This window comes from Cupressus sempervirens, chromosome 5 (genome assembly GCF_028749045.1).
Source record: "Cupressus sempervirens isolate cs-2001-9-10 chromosome 5, ASM2874904v1, whole genome shotgun sequence".
NCBI lineage: Eukaryota > Viridiplantae > Streptophyta > Pinopsida > Cupressales > Cupressaceae > Cupressus > Cupressus sempervirens.
The window spans coordinates 370167411-370186690 of NC_143122.1; the positions used below are offsets into that span (position 1 = coordinate 370167411).

The 19280-nt window shown below is 31.3% G+C and overlaps 1 protein-coding gene across 1 annotated transcript; it reads left to right on the top strand.

The window, feature by feature from the left end:
- Positions 1-17329: 17329 nt before the first annotated feature.
- Positions 17330-18804, top strand: LOC149556285 (GDSL esterase/lipase At5g03610-like). Its single transcript, XM_089785846.1, has 5 exons — positions 17330-17387; positions 17473-17658; positions 17747-18036; positions 18131-18422; positions 18524-18804. Exons 1-5 carry the CDS (start codon positions 17330-17332, stop codon positions 18802-18804), a joined length of 1107 nt encoding a protein of 368 aa, XP_089641972.1.
- Positions 18805-19280: the final 476 nt, after the last annotated feature.

A 19280-nucleotide genomic window follows, 5' to 3' on the forward strand; every position in this document is an offset into this window, starting at 1 on the left:
TAAGATGCATATTTTTCCCATGGAATACATACTCTTCAAATTTGCAACAAAGTGAGCATGTAATATTTGTATTCAAACCAAAAAAAAAAATCACAATTTCTTTAATTGAATGTTTCTCTCCTAAAGCCTGTCAGTTAAATCAATATTAGATTGTCTTATATATTATTTTAATATTCAATGTCTATGTCTATATCTATATCACAACATATAGGCGATTTCAAAAAATATAAAATAAATCAAATTACGCTAAATGAACCTTCTAACCAATAAATGAACTTTCTATCAGGTAGAATTATATTTTGTTTCAATTTTAATTTATTTAAAATGTTAAATATTATTACTGATTTTCTATCACATTTGTAGATCAGTTGGAACCATTTTTTCTCCATTTTGTTTTGTTCCTCTTTTTCTTTCTTATATGGAAAAGATGATCACAATTAGATATAAAAGTTTATCAAAATTAAATATATAAAATTTTATCAATATTAAATCCATGAAATATGATAGCATTGAATGCACCAATCATATAATTTACCTAGAAGTACACTTAATACATTGGAACTAAGATTTTCTATGTTGATGAGTGCTTGTAAATTTATTTATTTTTGACTTTATTTTGTTAGGGCGAATTCTTATATTTGTTATGAGAGGCATTTAACTTGTTTTGAAAGAAGGATATATGTATACAAATTTAATTATGTAAGATTTGAACTTATGACATCTTTCAAAAATACAAGTTATATACTATTATATAAACTCAAACATATAATAATATAATTTACATTAATCATCATTGTTAAAAAATAAATTATTTATATTAATATTCTAATTCTATTTAATATTTAATCATCATTGTTAGCTCTCTCTCAGTAATCTTGTATGGAGAGTTAACAAGTCATTATAGTTTGAATCGCAGGATGTTTTGCCGATTTGAGGTCTGCACCCAAAACGAGCAATGTTACTCACTGCAAAATTTCTAAGCCCGCTTGTATACAAATCTCTCACGGCACCAATTGTCCCGCTCACCACAGGTTTCACCAAATCCATCATTCCCTGTAATAATGGAGCCATTTTCGCTTGCCAACAATAGAGATGAGAACATGTCTATACTTTCACATTTTGCAGAGATAGGACAAACTAGGACAAACAACCATGAAACGATAGGCTAACGTATCATAACTAGGAGCAACATAATAGGGATGTAGATATCTATTATGTAAATATATCAAGTAAAATAATCATGAAAAATAAACCATTCAACAATTCAAGTCATATGAAATGAATTCAAAAGAAGGATAAAGCATCGATAAAGAAGACCTCTTAGATGTAATTAGATATAAATGTAAAGAGAATCTTTCAATATGTATATGCTCATCAAATAAAGATGTTGGATGCACAAAGTTAAGATTGGAAAATGCTGGTTTGAAATTTAGAGTTTTCCAATCTTTAAGAGTTTAGAAACTACTTATAGAGTTAATGTGAGTAGGATCATTAGGATCCCATGCTAGGTTTGTGAAAATAAGGCTACGAGAATCATATTTTTCAACAATACCTATATTAGAGTAAGATATATCATGAGAAGGAGGATCAAATGTGTGGTCTTCTATTTCTAAGGCATTTTTAGGAGGAGGATAAACAAAACTCATAAAGGCCTCATGCATATAAGACATCAATTAAATGTGTGGAAAGAGGTTGATCATCTAAATGTGTCTCATGAGGAAGGGGATAATCCATGTCATTATCTAAAGGTTCATCCCAAATAAGAGAATCATCCAAGGAGGGATGAAAACACACATTAGAGGAATTTTCATGAGGAAGAGAGTAGTTAATATTCCTATCCAAGGGCTCATCTCAAATAGTAGCACTATCAAAGTTAGGAACATCATGAATCACCAAAGGTTGACCAACATCATCTTTAGGAAGGTGAGACTCAATAAAATAACATATCACAATATCATTATGTTCATAAAATGGAATTTCTTGAATATCACGAATGAAGCTTGAAAAGAAAGATAAAAACCCATTTGAAAAGAAATGCAATGACTATAAAGAAAATGAAATCTAAGATTGAACTAGATGTATTTTTTTTGTATTTTCAAACTGCAAATATATGAATTACAATCTTTATGAAAACAATGTAAAAGTATATCTAAATACCACCAATGCAAGAAATGGTAGATCTAGATACACCAAAATCTAACATACAAAAAGAGATAGTGCAAACAAAGAGAGATATTCAAGAGAGAAATGTCTAACTCTAAGAAAGAAGGTAAGATGTCAGGTTCACAAAAAGAAGGAAAATACTAAAAGAAGGGGGGACTCATCGAGTTCACCAAAATCTTTGGGGGGAAGGGGACACACTTTAATGGGACTATATATCTCCCTATTTCTAGAACACTAAGCCATTCAAATATGTATTGAAGGAAAAGAGGGAAATTTCCAAATATGATCCCACTTATGATCAAAATTAGATTATCTAGAAAATAGAAGAAGGGTGGTAATACTAAATTCAAATTACAAAGGAGAATGTAATAAAAGGAAATGTACTATTTTTCCCTTAATAGGATAGTGAGAATGTAAAATTAAACTAACGGCTTAAATAATGTAAATCTAGATGCTTTGTGAAGACAATTAGCCCAATTAAGATATAAATCTAGGGTAAAGATATGAAAGGAAATAAAATACAAAAGACTCACATTAAAATGTGCAGTGTAACACCCTACTAGGGAACCCAAAAAAAATAAACCTATTATGTCACCAAGTTTGCTAAACTTTTTTTTTTTTGAAAGAGTAAAACAAACAAGAGATAACATAGCAGAAGCAATAACTCTCATGCATACATAAGCAATATAATAACAATTACATCACTCAAGGGTTCCATGATGTTGAATCACACATATAATTTTTGTGAAGATTAAATTGGATAAGTAAACAAAGTCCATGTCATAGAATAACCATAAGTACGAAATCATATGCAATAATATAGAAGTACATAAGATGCCACATGGAATAACCAAAATGCATAATCATCCTCTATATAAGTCACAAGTTATGAAATGCTAAAAGAATATACATCGTCATAAGATACAACCTCTCCTAGGATCTCAAATAATCAAAGTACACTAAACCAAAATATGACCATAGAACATAATCACAAGATTACAAGAATAGGAAAACTACACAAAGTACATCCAACATCGGCATCTAGCTATTAGATCTCAATGGTATAAGAAACACTACCACTCAACCTAGTGGAACCTAAATGGCCCACTCCCACTATGCTGAGGAGATAATCTCAAGTCCCAAATGGATAACAATCCAAAATTCATAACAAGAATCTAGGTCAAGGAATCTTCATAGCAATTTATCTCAAAGGTACCAAGTACACAAGTAACATCTAATCTCAGATGAAATAAAGATACGTAGGAAACCTAATATGCATGTGAGAAAGTGTCATCACATGAGTTAGCTCTAAGGTTACTTTGGTAGTCTCTCTAAATTGCGGCCCCCTAGTGAATCTATGTGGCATTAGTATCATTTTTTAGAGACAAGGCATACTAATGAGGCAAGGTCACAACCAAGTATCCTCTATAATCCCATCCTAGCTTATACTACCACTCGAGGCATGGGTGAGGTAATACATTGACTCTTGTTAATTTATTTTAACCTCATTAATGAAATGTTATCACTTATTAATACAACCTACAATGGGTTACCTAGGTAGCCTCTTTAGGGCTCTAACCTCCATTGCAAGTCATTTTTTAGCATACACAAAGATAACCTACCCTAATCTCATAACATAATATTTCATGGAATCCCAATAACCATATCAATCCTATACAACCAACTGGAAAGAACAATAGATAATTGATCAACCCTCAAAATTGTATCATGAAAATCACAACATGAGCTTACATAATAGAACTGGTTCTCACCATAGATACACATGAATTTGCATCACAATGGTTGGGAATAAAACAATTGTGACTACAAACCATTGCATAACAACATTAAAAATATTGACTTCCCAAGCCTCTACTAAACATACATAACTTGCCAAAAATATGAGGTCCTCCCAAACCCATCACAATATAATCTACCAATAAAACTTGTTTACTAATATTTTAAAAGTCTCATTATTGAAATTGAATAATCATTATATTTAATAATTGCATTAAATTTCATTTCAAAAATAAATAAATTAAGATTATTAAACTATCACTAAAACATAATTCAAATTAAACTTAATTTAATTATATAATAAAAAACTAAACTTGGAAGAGCGGGAAGGAAGAAGGAGGTGGAGGTTGTATCTTGTTGGAAGGACCTTGTATAACTATTAACTATTTTAATAATACATTATATATATATATATATATATATATATATATATATATATATATATATATGATTTTAAATTAGTTTTTACTAATTTAAAAAATAATAATAATAAACAAATTTTAAAAAAAGACTTTACCAAAGCCTTTTCCCTTTATAAAGGGAGGTTGCCAGCAACCACACATGTTGCCAAGGAAGTCATGTGTGTTGTAGCAACAACATGTGTTGTGTATAGTGCATGACCTACGATCGTTGCTAAAAAGGGAGAAAAAGGGAGTGGAGGATGGTGGCCCTGCCTCCCTTAAAAATATGTATTTTTTATTTTATATAATTTTTCAAAAGAAAACCGCATTCCCAAATAAAATAAAAATAAATAAATTACAACAGTAATATTTTATTACTATGGTATATATATATATATATATATAGTCTGACAGAAAGAATAGAGGTAACCAGCCAATTTTACTGTAAATAATTCATTCCTCGACTTCATACCCTACCCATGAATCCATTTTCTATATTTCAAGCTTTTCGGTAAGGGTATAAATTTTGTTCCTCTCAGATGATTCGGTGATGAAGAACAATTATTTCTAGAACAAATGTTTCAATCTAAAATACATTTTCAATTAACAAAATTGATATATTAGACACTAAGTAGACAAAGGTATAACAAGAGATTTACTACAATGAATTCTACAGAATTCCTACCTTGATCTTATGCCAAAATCTGGCAAAAGCTCGATGATTGCAAAAATTCTTGTCTTCCTAAATCCTTCTAAAAATTACTTCTCCAAACCTATGTGTGGAGAAATGAGTTCTAATCTACTAATAAAGAGTTTAACTCATCCTAGAGTTTCGTTTTTATGAACATGCAAAAGCCTCTTCTTTTATTATTTTATTTTATTTAATTCCTTGTGCACATTTTTTGCCTTTAATTAGAATTAAAATTATTTAAATTATTCCCATTTCATTTTATTAAATAAGAAGACAGTTTTAGAAAACATAAATTTATTAATTTAACTAATAATCATATGTAAATTTCATTATTTAAATGCAACTTCTAAATTGATTATTATTAAATTAAATAAATATATTTACACCAAATTTGGTATTTTAATTAAATCTTTAAATTTATTTCTTCTATTTAATTAAATATAATTTAAGATTGATTTTTCTTTATAATATTTGCATTCAATTAAATCATTTAATAATAATTTTTTTGATTTAATTATAACCAAAAATCACAGCAAACCCACAGACTCAAAAATAAAACTCATCTAAATGACAAGGTACAAATCAAACTCAAAGGTTAAAATCTTGAATTCAAGACACTTACAAATTTGGAAAGGTAGATAAATTAGATACTTGTCCTATATTTTAGGACAATTGGCTTAGGTTTAGGATTTGGAATTGAGAACTATCTTCCCTCTTTTACCATTGAGATACTTCAATACGGCATGCTCATTGTGGCAATTCAGGGAAGTCGATGTCCAGTACCTACAATCTACATGTAAAAGATAAACATGTACTTATATATATATATATGGGCAATGATGGGGAGTGGTGCATTATGTAGATCCTAGCTAGCATGTGTGTACGACTCCCTCCCTCAACTACATTAGATACGTCAAACATAAAGTAAAACATACATGTACACCATACACATATAAGTATGGGGTAAGTAACCATAGAAACACATATAAATAATTCATATAACTGTCATAATGAAAGCAACTGAAATCACTATATGAATATACAAAGCATCATCATCAAAAGAATAACCATGAACACATGAAATAACTAAGTATAAAGTAGCTCATCAAATATATAATCTAAGTTTGTAAATAGCATCAACCAAACTAGGTAACCAAGTACCATTAATTGTATCACATAACCATGAAATCTAGCCTAAAATAATTTAACAATATTTAACATAAAAAGAAAACTAAGGGTAGGCACTCACATAGAGGAAAATGTATTTTAGTTTTGAAACTCACAAATCTGATTTATTTCTTAATATCTATCCATAAAATGTGGAATGGAACAATGAAAGGAGAAAATCTCATAAATCTCCTCAAAAATGGAGACTGGATGACTAGGTCAACTTGGAAGAATGTCCTACAACTAGGTTGACATAGTCTGGTAATCTAAAATTGACATCTCCAGAAATCTCTCAAAAAGTATGCTCGAGATCTATAACCTCTGACTAGTATATTGCAAATCAACATAGAAAAGAAGGGTTTTGTGGTTGGGGTTTGATGAGGGCTTGCCTTGGTCATGCTCTAGGTTAAGGAGTTAGTTGTAAATTAAAATGTAATTAACGAAGGAAATCAAATAACTTGAGAATGAGATATAAAAATGGAGCCCCCAAGCCTCCTTTTATACTAGTTTTTGGGTGGGAAAATAACTCAAGCTAATGGGGGAGTTTAATAAACTAATAAGTAAACTTGATGAATTTCAAGCCACAATCCTTACAATCAAAAAGGGACTAGGTCAACTTGGGTCAACTTAGTCTAGACCAAGTTGACCTAGGTTGACCTAGTCCCAAAGTGCAAGGTAAGAAGGCTAGAATCAAGTGTGCTGCTCTAGATGGTGTTGATTCTCCTATAGCTCTATCAAATCCAATTTTGTTTGTTCTTTCTCCCTTTCATTAGAAAATGGGAAAAGATTTGTGAGGATTCATGAGCTCATATTTTAATAAATAGCATATATTTATATTATAAATTAAATTACTATATTATTTATAATATTTTTTATGGTTTATTAATAAGTTAAAGTGATGGTTTTAAAAGAATATGACATGTCTGTTGACTATTTTTTATGCAAAAATTTAAAACACATTGCAAGTAGTGTCTTTTAAGAAACATGGTATTTGGTATTTGTGAGGTACGTGGCATTTATGTTAGTAACATAATACTCACCAATTGTATGTACCCCCCTGTTGTGGCATGAAGTAAATTTAAATTCACTTGGCAAAGAAATCGTTAGATGTCAAATTTGTATGGTGGATTTGAAAAGGCTATCAAATGTTGTTTTTGTTCTAGGTCTTTCAATAATGTCACAATTTGGTTTCATTGTTTTTCATAAACCCTGCAAACACTCTTTCTCACCAACTATTATGCAATTCCTATGGCATTAATATTTTGAAAGGTTTTTATCAATCATGATGAAAATTGTGGTTCTTATGATTATCAGGTAATATTTTCAGTTGGTCTGGTCAGGTGCTGATAGACAGAAAGTGAGAAATTGTTTTTGTTACTTCTGATTTTTTATATGCTCATTCAAACATTTTTGTGCAAGTTTCACATGTTGAAGATACTGGAAGAATGAGAAAAGCAAAGGGTTTTTCATTCTTTTGTATCAAATTTTTTCATAAAGAAAAAGGTATGTGCATACACAGGTATGGCTCTTCATTTCTTGAATAGAACAGGGCTTTGGATATGACTGGTAATGAATCACGGTCTATTTTTGTTGATCTATCTTTTTTGATACACAAAGGGTTTGATGAAATTTTGTGGAAGCCCATGTTTTTGTAGAAGCACGAGGGTTTGATTAATATGAATATAGCTCTTTTTGGAAGCACAAGGGTTTGATTATATTTTTGGTAGGAAGAGGTATTTAACAGTTTTTTGTAATAGTGGATATTGTTTTAGATCAACATGGAACATTTTTTTTTTTGACAATAATGGTTAAATAAAACCCAACTTTTTTATTTCAACAGTTATAGAGTTCATTTTTTTATAAGATGGCAGTTATGCAGTTAAATAGTTCTTCTAACTTCATGTCAAGGACATGTATGTCGATCTTCAATGTCTTCATATCATTTTCTTAAAAAAAACTTTCATGTCAAGGACATGTATGTCAATCTTCAAGATTTTCATATCATTTTTTGAAGATGAAATTTTTTAGTTGTATAACAAATTTTGAGATAGTTATTGAAATAACTTAAAACAATTCTCTATTTAAGAGAATGGAGGATGTGTTCTAAAGATGTGAAAAGAAGCTTGAATCCTGAAAAGGGACACAAAAGCCTTCGGGTTAAATGATTCAAGTTGATTTGAAAGATTCATTGTGAACTTACTTACATGTATAGGTTTATAAAGATATAGTTATATGTGTATGTAAGATTGTAACTCAAATTCAAAAGAAAGAAAAAGGGTTGTAGTCCTGAGCACTTGTAATTGTGGATGTAAAAAGGAGTTGAAACTCAAAAAATAGCAAGTTCATGGAGTGGTTTTTCTCCCTATGACAAAACCGTAAGGATTTTTGAGGGTTTCCCACTTAGCACAAATTTTGTGTCTCTATTTCTGTGAGTTGTTATTTTTACTTTATCGTCTTGCATATTGATTGTTACAAGATACTTTTTGTGTATTCGTTACTTATGTAATGTTGAATTTGAAAGAGCACATTATCTTGTTAAAAGAAACATGGCTCTGATTCACTCTCCCCCCCCCCCCCCCCCCACCACTCAAAACCACAATTACTTCCAACAAGTGGTATCAGAGCTAAGGGTTCCTTATTAGGTCTACCTATAAGAATTGTTCCAGGGATTTTTTTTTGGAAGTAAAATGGCGTAGGCTAAAGGAGCTTCTCTTATTCAGGCTCCATTATTTGATGGCAATGACTATGTGTTTTGGAAAGTTATGATGGAAGCTTTTATACATTCTTTAGATGTTAGAATGTGGGATGTTGTCATTACAAAGTATATTGTTCCATCAACAGTACCTACTGATCCAAATGATAAACTTACATATGAATTAGACAAAAGGAAAGATATGCTCGTTTGTGTGGTCTTACTAAATATGTGTTTGCAAAAGTAGTCTACTATAAATCTACAAATGATATTTGGATCAAATTGAAAACTATCTATCCAGGAGATGAAAAGGTTAAAGAGTCAAAATTGTTAACTCTTAAAATGCAATTTGATAACTTAAAGATGAGTGAAGATGAAAACATATCTCCTTATTTTTTGAGAATTAATGAAATAGTAAATGTTAGAAAAGGTTTAGGAGAACAAATTGAAGAACATGATGTAGTTTCAAAAGTCATAAGATCAGTTTTACCAAAATTTGAAACTAACATTTCTACATTGGAAGAAAAGAAAAATATTTCTAAAATGACTTTACATCAGCTACAAGGAACCTCAACTGCTTATGAAATGAGAATTAGTAGTCAAGCTAGTTCTACATCAAAAGAGACAACCTTTAAGGCTGAAAAACAAGAAGAGAGTGATTTAGATTTAACAAATGCTTTAGAGGCATTACTTGTTAGAAGAATGAAAAAGAAATACAAAGGAAAACCAAGATGTTTTAGTTGTGGCCAGTTAGGACATTTTGCAACAAAATGTCCCAATATAGATCAAGAAGATAATGATGATAAAACTAAAAAATTTTCTAAAAAGAAACCTTGGAATCAAAATAAAAGATTCAAACCTTTTAAAAAGAAAGATCTGTTGTCAAAAGAAGACTCAAATGAAGAGTCAAGTGATCTAGATGAAGAAGAAGAAAGGTTGTTTATGGCTAAAATAGTTAACATTCCAAAGTTAAAATCCAATGAGTTTGAATTTTCATCCGATTTAGATGAAGAAGTTGATCTTGAAGGAGAACTTCTTCAATCCTTGCAAGAACTAAAGAGATTAAAGAAATTAATCTCAAGCCATGAAATAGTCAATTAAAAACTTCAAGAAGAATTAGAAGAAACAAATCAGATCATAGAAAATCATAGACTTTTACTTGATGAAAAAGACAAAACACTAATTTCCTTACAAAATTTAACTGATTTAAATAGTAATGAGCTTCCAAAACCAAGGGCTAAACTCTTATTTAAGGTTTACTATTTTAACTGTAATATTCCCTGCCATAAAGCATTTCAAAGTAATATAAATAATACTAGTCATAGTTTGAAGAAAATTATCAGATGCTTCAAATGTTTTCATTATGGTCACTTTGCCAATTAGTGAAAATTAAATTTGAAGTCTAAATAGGTATGGAAACCTATTGCCAAGACATTTGAAAAAACTTTAATTGTAGAAACAACTTTATTTGCTCAAAAACCTGCAACCTGGGTTCTAGACAGTGGTTGCTCACAACACATGACTGGATGTAAAAGTAAATTCAAGATTCTAGAAGATTTTGATGGAGGGTTTGTTCATTTTGGTGATAATTTAGGAGATTATATAACAAGACATGGCTCAATAATCTTAAACAAAGATACACCTATTCACAATGTGTATTTTGTAGAAGGTTTAAAACATAATATTCTAAGTGTCAGTCAAATCTATGATAATGGATATTCAATCTCTTTTAATGCTAAAGGATGTTCTATCAAAAATGAAAGGAATCAATTTATTGCTAGTATTTTAAGGACGGGTGGAAATCTCTATAATATGATTCACTCTACAGTTCAAGAATCATCTTTAATTAATACTTGTCTTATGAGTCAAGTAGAAGAAAAAAGGCTATGGCATAAAAGGTTGGGACATCTCAATTTTGATAACCTTGGTAGAATTAGTAAGAATAAAAAGGTTAGAGAACTACCTCTAATCAGTAAACTGACAAACATATGTGAAGAATGTGCTAAACGAAAGAAAACAAGAGCATCTTTCAAAATGAAAGAATATCTATCTAATAGACCTCTTGAACTTGTGCACACTAATTTATGTGGTCCCACTAAAACTTCATCATTAAATGGTGAAAAATATTTCATGTTATTTGTTGATGATTATTCAAGAATAGTCTAGGTAACTTTTTTGAAAAACAAGTCAAAAGCTTTTGAAACTTCAAAATCTTTAGAAAAATGGTGGAAAGGGAAACTGATCTGAAGCTAAATTGTTTAAGGTCAGATAGAGCTGGAGAATTCATCTCTCAAGAATTTATTTAATACTGTGAAAAATGGGGCATTAAAAGGCAATATTCAATTGCTCATACACCACAACAAGATGGTGTTGTGGAAAGAAAGAACAGAACTGTCAAAGAAATGGCTAGAACTATGTTGAATGAAGAATAATTAACTGATAAATTTTGGAAAGAACTTGTTCATACAGCTGTATATATTTTAAAAAGAGCTCAAATAAGAGTGAGGGTAGCTCATATTCCTTATGAATTATGGAATGGTAAAATAAAAAATGTAAAGAATTTTAAAATATTTGGTTGTAAATGTTTCATTAAAAAGAATGATGACTCTTTAGAAAATTTTAATTCAAGGTTTCATGAAGGAATTTTTCTTGGATATTCTATACACAGTAAAGCCTTTAAATGCTACAATAAAAGGTTGAACGAGGTAGTAGAGCCTTAAAAGTGGTGTTTGATGAAAGCTCTTTATCTCATAACAATAATAAAGAGGATCTTGAAGAAATCTCATTTCAAAAACCAGAAATTTTGTATGATGATGAAAAGTCCAATAATACTGATTCTGAAACACTTAATGAAATTGAACAAGGAAATTGATCAACTTCTAAAATAACAAATACTGGTATGAAAATGACTAAAACTCCATCTAGGATCATTACTAAAAGACATCCTTAATCTCAAGTTATTAGAGATGTTGGAAAGGGAATTCTAACCAAAAGAAAAACCAAGATAGATGAACATGTAAACATTGCTTAACTTTTCTATCTAATATCATATTGTGAACCTAAAATGGTAACTGAAGCTTTATCAAACTCCTACTAGTTAAATGCTATGCAAGATGAAATAAATTAGATTGAGAAAAATAAAACTTGGGAACTTGCTCCTAGACCTAATGACAAGAACGTTATAGGTGGAAAATGGGCGTTTCATAATAAATTGAATGAAGATGGTAAAGTAATAAGAAATAAAGCCAGATTTGTATGTAAGGGATATGCCCAATAGGAAGGAATTGATTTTGGTGAAACTTTTGCACCACTTGCAAGAATGGAATCTATTAGAATTTTTCTTGCATATGCTAGTTATCAAAAGTTCATTGTTTATCAAATGGATGTTAAAACAATATTTTTGAATGGCTATATTGAAGAGGAAGTTTCTATGGAGTAGCCAGAAGGTTTTGAATCTTCTGATAAACCAGATTATGTGTTTTGACTTAGAAAGGCATTATATGGTCTAAAACAGGCTCCTAAAGCTTGGTATTCTAGGTTGGATAAACATATGATTGCAAATGGATTCTCTCATGGCAGTGCAGATAGTACTTTATATATTAAAGTCATAAATGATGATATTTTAGTAGTTGAAAATTATGTGGTTGACATTATTTTTGGATCCACTAATGATGAATTGGCAAAATATTTTTCTAACACCATGGAATCTAAATTGGAGATGTCTCTTTTGAGCGAGCTCACATTCTTTCTTGGTTTGCAAGTCTCACAACTTGAACATGGTCTTTTTTTTTCTTAGATAAAATATGCTAAAAAAATGTTGAAAAAATTTCAACATGACTGATTGTAAACCAGTCAGTACTCCTATGGAGACAAGTTGCAAATTAGTCAAAGATGATGATTCACCTTCAATAAATCAAACTTCATATAGGTCCACAATTGGCAGTCTATTATACCTCACAACATCTAGACCTAATATAATGCAAGCAATCAGTATGGTTTCTAGATTCCAATCTGTTCCTAAATAGTCTCATCTTAATGTAATAAATCAAATTCTAAAGTACTTTCAAGGTACTCTTGATTTTGGTTTATGGTATCCTCACAATGATGATTTTACACTTTTTGGTTATATTGATGCAAATTGGGGTGGCTCTAATGATAAGAAAAGCACTAGTGGTGCTGCATTTTTCCATGGTGATTGTTTGGTTGCTTGGCATACTAAAAAACAAGAATGTGTTACCTTATCTACTTGAGAATCTGTATTAGTTGCAACTACTGCTTGTTGCACTCAATTGATTTGGATGAATTATTAGCTATCTGATTTAGGTATTCATGTTTCAAAGCCTATCACTATCATGTGTGATAATATGATTTTTATCCAACTAAGTAAAAATTGAATAATGCACTCTCGTACTAAGCATGTGGCCATCAAGCTACAATTTTTATGTGATAAAGTTCTTAATAATGAATTTAAATTGATTTATGTTCCAACTCAAGATTAGGTAGCAAATATTTTCACCAAATCTCTACCTAGGGAGCCTTTTGAAAGGTAAGAACTTGATTGGGAGTTTTCTCTCAATCATTACTGACATAGAAAACTTTTAAATAATCTATGTTAGTTTTCTGTTCCTATTCATGGACATTTTTAAGTAAAATCAAAAAGGAGAAATGATATTTTTTGATGCAAAATTTTTGGGGGAGATATCAGTCTTCTCTCATGTTATTAGATATAGTATATATAGGGATTAGAGATGGATTAGACTTTCAAAATTTAGTCAGCAGAGATGGATCAAAAATTAGTCAACATTTAAGTTAGCATTTCAGTCAGTATTCTAGTCAGTCAGATTAAATTTTTATTAAGATCTCAAATTCATTTGTTATGGCATAATGGCAATGCAATTTGTATATCATTCTGTATATATGATATATAGAGGAGGTTAAATTTTTGCCTCAAAAATGGGGGAGATTGTTGACTATTTTTTATGCAAAAATTTAAAACACATTGCAAGCAACGACTTTTTAAGAAACGTGGCATTTGGTATTTGTGAGGTACGTGGCATTTATGTTAGTAACATAATACTCGCCAGCTATATGTACCCCTCCTATTGTGGCATGCAGTAAATTTAAATTCATTTGGCAAAGAACTCACCAGATTTCAAATTTGTATGGTGGATTTGAAAAGGCTATCAAATTTTATTTTTGTTCTAGGTCTTTCGATAATGTCACAATTGGGTTTCATTACTTTTCATAAACCCTGCAAGTACTCTGTCTCAGCAACTGTTATGCAATTCCTATGGCATTAATATTTTGAAAGGTTTTTATCAGTCATGATGAAAATTGTGGTTCTTATGATTATCAGGTGATGTTTTTAGTTGGTTGGTCGGAAGCTGATAGACAAAAAATGAGAAATTATTTTGGTTACTTCTGATTTATTATACGCTCATTCAAACATTTTTTGTGCAAGTTTCACATGTTTAAGATACTGGAAGAATGAGAAAAAGAAAAGGGTTTGTCATTCTTTTTATCAAATCTTTTCATAAAGAAGAAGGTACGTGCATACACAGGTATGGCTCTTCATTTCTTGAACAAAACAAGGTTTTGGATATGACTGGTAATGAATCACAGTCTATTTTTGTTGATCTATCTTTATTGATACACAAAGGGTTTGATGAAATTTTGTGGAAGCCCGTATTTTTGTAGAAGCATGAGGGTTTGATTAATATGAATACAACTCTTTTTGGAAGCACAAGGGTTTGATTATATTTTTGGTAGGAAGAGGTCTTTGACAGTTTTTTTACAATAGTGGATATTGTTTTAGATCAGCATGGAACATTTTTTTGTTGTGAAAAGAATGGTTAAATAAAACCCAATTTTTTGATTTCAACAGTTATAGAATTCATTCTATTGTAAGATGGCAGTTATGCAGTTAAACAGTTCTTGTAACTTCATGTCAAGGACATGTGTGTCGATCTTCAAGGTCTTGATATCATTTTCTTTTTTAAAAAAACTTTAATGTCAAGGACATGTATGTTGATCTTCAAGATTTTCATATCAGTTTTTGAAGAAACTTTTGAAGATGAAATTTTTCAATTGTATAACAAATGTTGAGATAGTTATTGAAATAACTTAAAACACTTCTCTATTTAAGAGAATGGAGGAGTGTGTTCTAAAGATGTGAAAAGAAGGTTGAATCCTAAAAAGGGACACAAAAGCCTTTGGGTTAAATGATTCAAGTTGATTTGAAAGATTTATTGTGAACTTACTTACATGTATAGATGCATAAAGATATAGTTATATGTGTATGTAAGATTGTAACTCAGATTCAAAAGAAAGAAAAGGGGTTGTAGTCCTAAGTAGTTGTAGCTGCAGATGTAAAAAGGAGTTGAAACTCAATAAAATAGCAGGTTCATGGAGTGGTTTTTCTCCCTACGATGAAACCGTAAGAATTTTCAAGGGTTTCCCACTCGGCACAAATTTCGTGTCTCTATTTCTGTGAGTTGTTATTTTTACTTTATCATCTTCCATATTGATTGTTACAAGCTACTTTTTGTGTATTCATTACTTATGTAATGTTAAATTTGAAAGAGCACATTATCTTGTTAAGAAACACGGCTCTGATTCACCTCCCCCTCAGAACCACAATTACTTCCAACAATGTCAGCCTACATGATCTAAAGAAAATTTAGACTGTCATGTACAATTAAAAAGTGCGAAAATGGCCATTACAACCATCAAATTCCAAGCCTGCTTCCACCCATGCATGTTGTTTAAAGCAATAGATAACAGCTGCTAAAATTAAGTTAATTGGAGTGCATAAAGCAATAGATAATAGTTACTACAATCATCAGAAAAATCAGTGGAAAATCCAAAAATCTGAGAGTACTAACAAAATTTCCATGCAAATTTAAATTCTGGAAGTAAAGCTCCCACACAGTCTATCCTCTAAATTAAATTTATACATCATTTATTTCATTTTCTTTTGTTAGTTTTTAAAACAGATTAAGTGCCAGTATTTTCAAATTAAAATGAATTGTCATAGATTATGTTGAAAGTTCAATTAATCTTGACATCCCTCTCCAAGTGGTAAAAAAAATTCTTTTATAGTGCTGTTTGAGTATTAAATGAAATATTAAGGGCCATCTCAATAAAATTCAGTGAAAATTTATAGCAATCCAGATTGAAGAGTAGTTGGGTCTAGCGATGAAGAGTCGGAGGGACTTCCCTGTTCTTCGACTCGAGTCGCATTTGACTGGCGGCAACAAACATCCCGACTTTCCGTGGACAAGTCTCCGCAAAGGTAGCCTATTGGTTTATTATTTACAAGAATGATTCCATATATATTATAGTGAACACACATGAATTACGATCGTTTATATTTTGAGACGTTTTAGTACGACGTCATCTGTATTGACTTTGTCTTCGTCCATACCTACTGATTTCTTTTATAATTTTAAATTAAATTTTAACTATTTTCTTACATGTGAAATCGACCTCCACAATAATTACAAAGCCTTCTCTCGTTGACCAGAACAATTATGAAAACCAGGGAGTTTGGTTTCGTTGGCGCACCCTTCATGGGTACTTTCAAAGTATATTGTATAGTTTTAAATAAAATAAGTTATGAAAGAAATTAGTCAAGACACACGATGATTTAGAATGACATTTTTTAATATGATATTATCTGTATTGATAGTGTTCTTATCGTTATAATTCAGTTATATTATTTGACTTATCTAGCCTTCCGGCAAACATTGAATCAGTATTATACTAGTTGTTTACATGTGGGTTTGATTTTTCACATTATTACAAAATCTTAGGGTCTATTTGGTTCGTAAAATTTAAACACTCAGGATTTCTACAAATTTTGGTTTAGCCAAATCAAGATTTTGCAAATCTTCATTGTGATTTTTGGAATTTTATTTGAACCATTTGTTTCTCTCGGAAGATGAGTGTAAAGACACATTTTTATGCATAAGCTTAGAGTTGAAGGCAAATTTCAAAAAGTAGTCCAATCTATTGTTTTTACACTCCTTAAAAAACATAACCAGGTTTTGATTTTCAATTCTTACTTGCTAGTAGGAAGTTGGAAAAACTGATTTTGAGGCAAAATTAGAAGTCCGATATGCTAATTTCATTTTGCCAATTTTGATACAAACGCAAATATTTTTAAATCCAGATTTTGAAAAAGCCAATTCTTATCATTTTACAGGAACCAAACCAAACGAACCCTTAAAAAGATTAGTGGGAACTGGTTATAAATGCGTCAGCCCACTAATATCAAATATTAAGCCATGTGCTCTGCATTTTAAAAGGTTTACACCATTTTCTCCGGAAACTAGTATTTGGACACTCTATATACACATCCTCTATCACAGAAAATCTGGAAGTCATTGAGAGCTTTAGTTACAAACTAAGTTTAAAATGGATGCCATGTTTTCTCGCTTTCTCTTTCTGATCATCATTCCTTCCTTATTGGCAGGTTACTTTTAACGTATTGGCATTTGTAACTTCTCTCACTCGATATACTTAGCATGGTTTTCATTTAACATATAAGTGATTTGCAGGAAGAGGCATTGCTGATGAGAAAGCAAGGGCGCTGTTTGTGTTTGGAGACTCTTTTGTCGACACAGGAAATCGCAATCCATACAACCAAAGTGTAAACGAATCATGGAGACGACCATACGGTTTAACTTGGCCGGGTTATCCGTCAGGCAGATTTTCTTCTGGGAAAATCCAGACAGATTATTGGGGTAAATCTTCCTTACACTCACAAATGGTGAAATGTTAAGAGTTTTAAGCAGCCTACGTCTTATTATTATGTGCCTGTGTTGTTCGCAGGGGATATTTTAGGGCTTCCATCTCCCATAGCTTATGAGCGGCTGAAAAGTCATGAATGCAAAGCAACTGCAAAGAAGATTATAAAAGGAGTGAACTTTGCAGTGGGAGGTAGCGGAATATATCAAGCCTACGGTTTCATAACAGTCGCACAGCAGGTGAAGCAGTTTAAGAAGCTGGTTGGAGGAAGTCAAGGGTTCGATTCTCACAAACTCTCACGGTCTGTAATTCTTATCTCGGTTGGTAGCAACGACTACAATGCATTCCTTGGCAGCAGAAATGGCTCTACTGAGGTAGTCCATGAAGATCTTCAGCCCTGTCTTCGACTCATGCACAATTTTCAAATCTATAATTTTTTTCTCAATTTCATGTGAACTTTTATTACAGGGACTGATCGATCTGGTGGAGCCTGTGGTTAATGGCATAATCGATGCCGTGAGAGATTTGTATGAAGTCGGACTTAGGAATTTTGCAGTGAGTAATATTGCTCGGTTTGGGTGCAATCCTCAGATCGGCAAGAAATCCTGCAATTCCGACTTCGATGAATTTTTGGCTCTTCATACGAGATTATTGACAGAGGGCGTACAAAGACTGAGATCAAATCACAAAGATTTGTCTCTCATAACTACAGACCTGGTGTCTGCTACTGATTATATCTTCTCCAATCCTGCACGATTCGGTAATTCAAAATTTGTGGCTTTCTTGGTTCTGATTAATCATTTAAATCTATACTTCCTCAAAAACATTTTCTTGCTTTTATTTTTTGGGAATATGTGGCAGGTTTTGTGGATTTGTTCGTTCCATGCTGTGCTGCAAAAGGTAGGGTTGATCTGTGTGCAGTGACAGACGAAGTGGGAAGCGCTTTGTTTCAAGTGTGTTCAAATGTAAATGAGAGGTTTTTGTGGGATATGTTTCATCCAACTCAGCGAGGATGGGAAACGATAATGTCATTGTATACTCATGGAGTGAAAGCGGAAAACAAAACAGTCAGTTTTATACAAGGGGCGCCAAATGTGATTGCATGGCTCCACTCACTTGGATTCGTGGCTCACAATGTCTAGATTGACAAGATATGAAACCCAACAATAAACTTATTTTTGTGGGCATTCTTAAAATTTGTACAAATTAAATGGACGGGCTCACATTCACATTGACTTTGAAAGGAGGGTTTTTCATTTGCCTAATGACTTGTTAACAGTTAAAATTTGAAATCATATAACTATGACATTGTCTTGATTAACCCAGATGCTATGCAGTCACAATATGCCCGCTTTGAATCTCTGAAACTCGTCGGTCTGTGAAACTTTTTACACAAATCTCCGTCAATTGCAGAGTCATTGGGGCATGGTGGTGGTAAAATATTTAATATTTTAAATAGTAAAATTAATGAAACATTTATATCTAAAAAATATTTAATTCTTTGCGTTGTGAAAGAAATGAAATGTTTATTAAAGAAATGTCTCCCTAAGAATAAGGATTGGATATCGGCTTGTTGGCAAAACCGTTTATTGGAAAATGATAAAAAAATGTTCGAGGT

Excerpts from the sequence above, each read along its gene's own strand:
- LOC149556285 (XM_089785846.1), top strand. The coding sequence starts at position 17,330 with ATGGATGCCATGTTTTCTCGCTTTCTCTTTCTGATCATCATTCCTTCC. Across the intron at positions 18,037-18,130 it reads GCAGAAATGGCTCTACTGAG|GGACTGATCGATCTGGTGGA; the intron begins GTAGTCCATGAA and ends CTTTTATTACAG. Across the intron at positions 18,423-18,523 it reads CTCCAATCCTGCACGATTCG|GTTTTGTGGATTTGTTCGTT; the intron begins GTAATTCAAAAT and ends AATATGTGGCAG.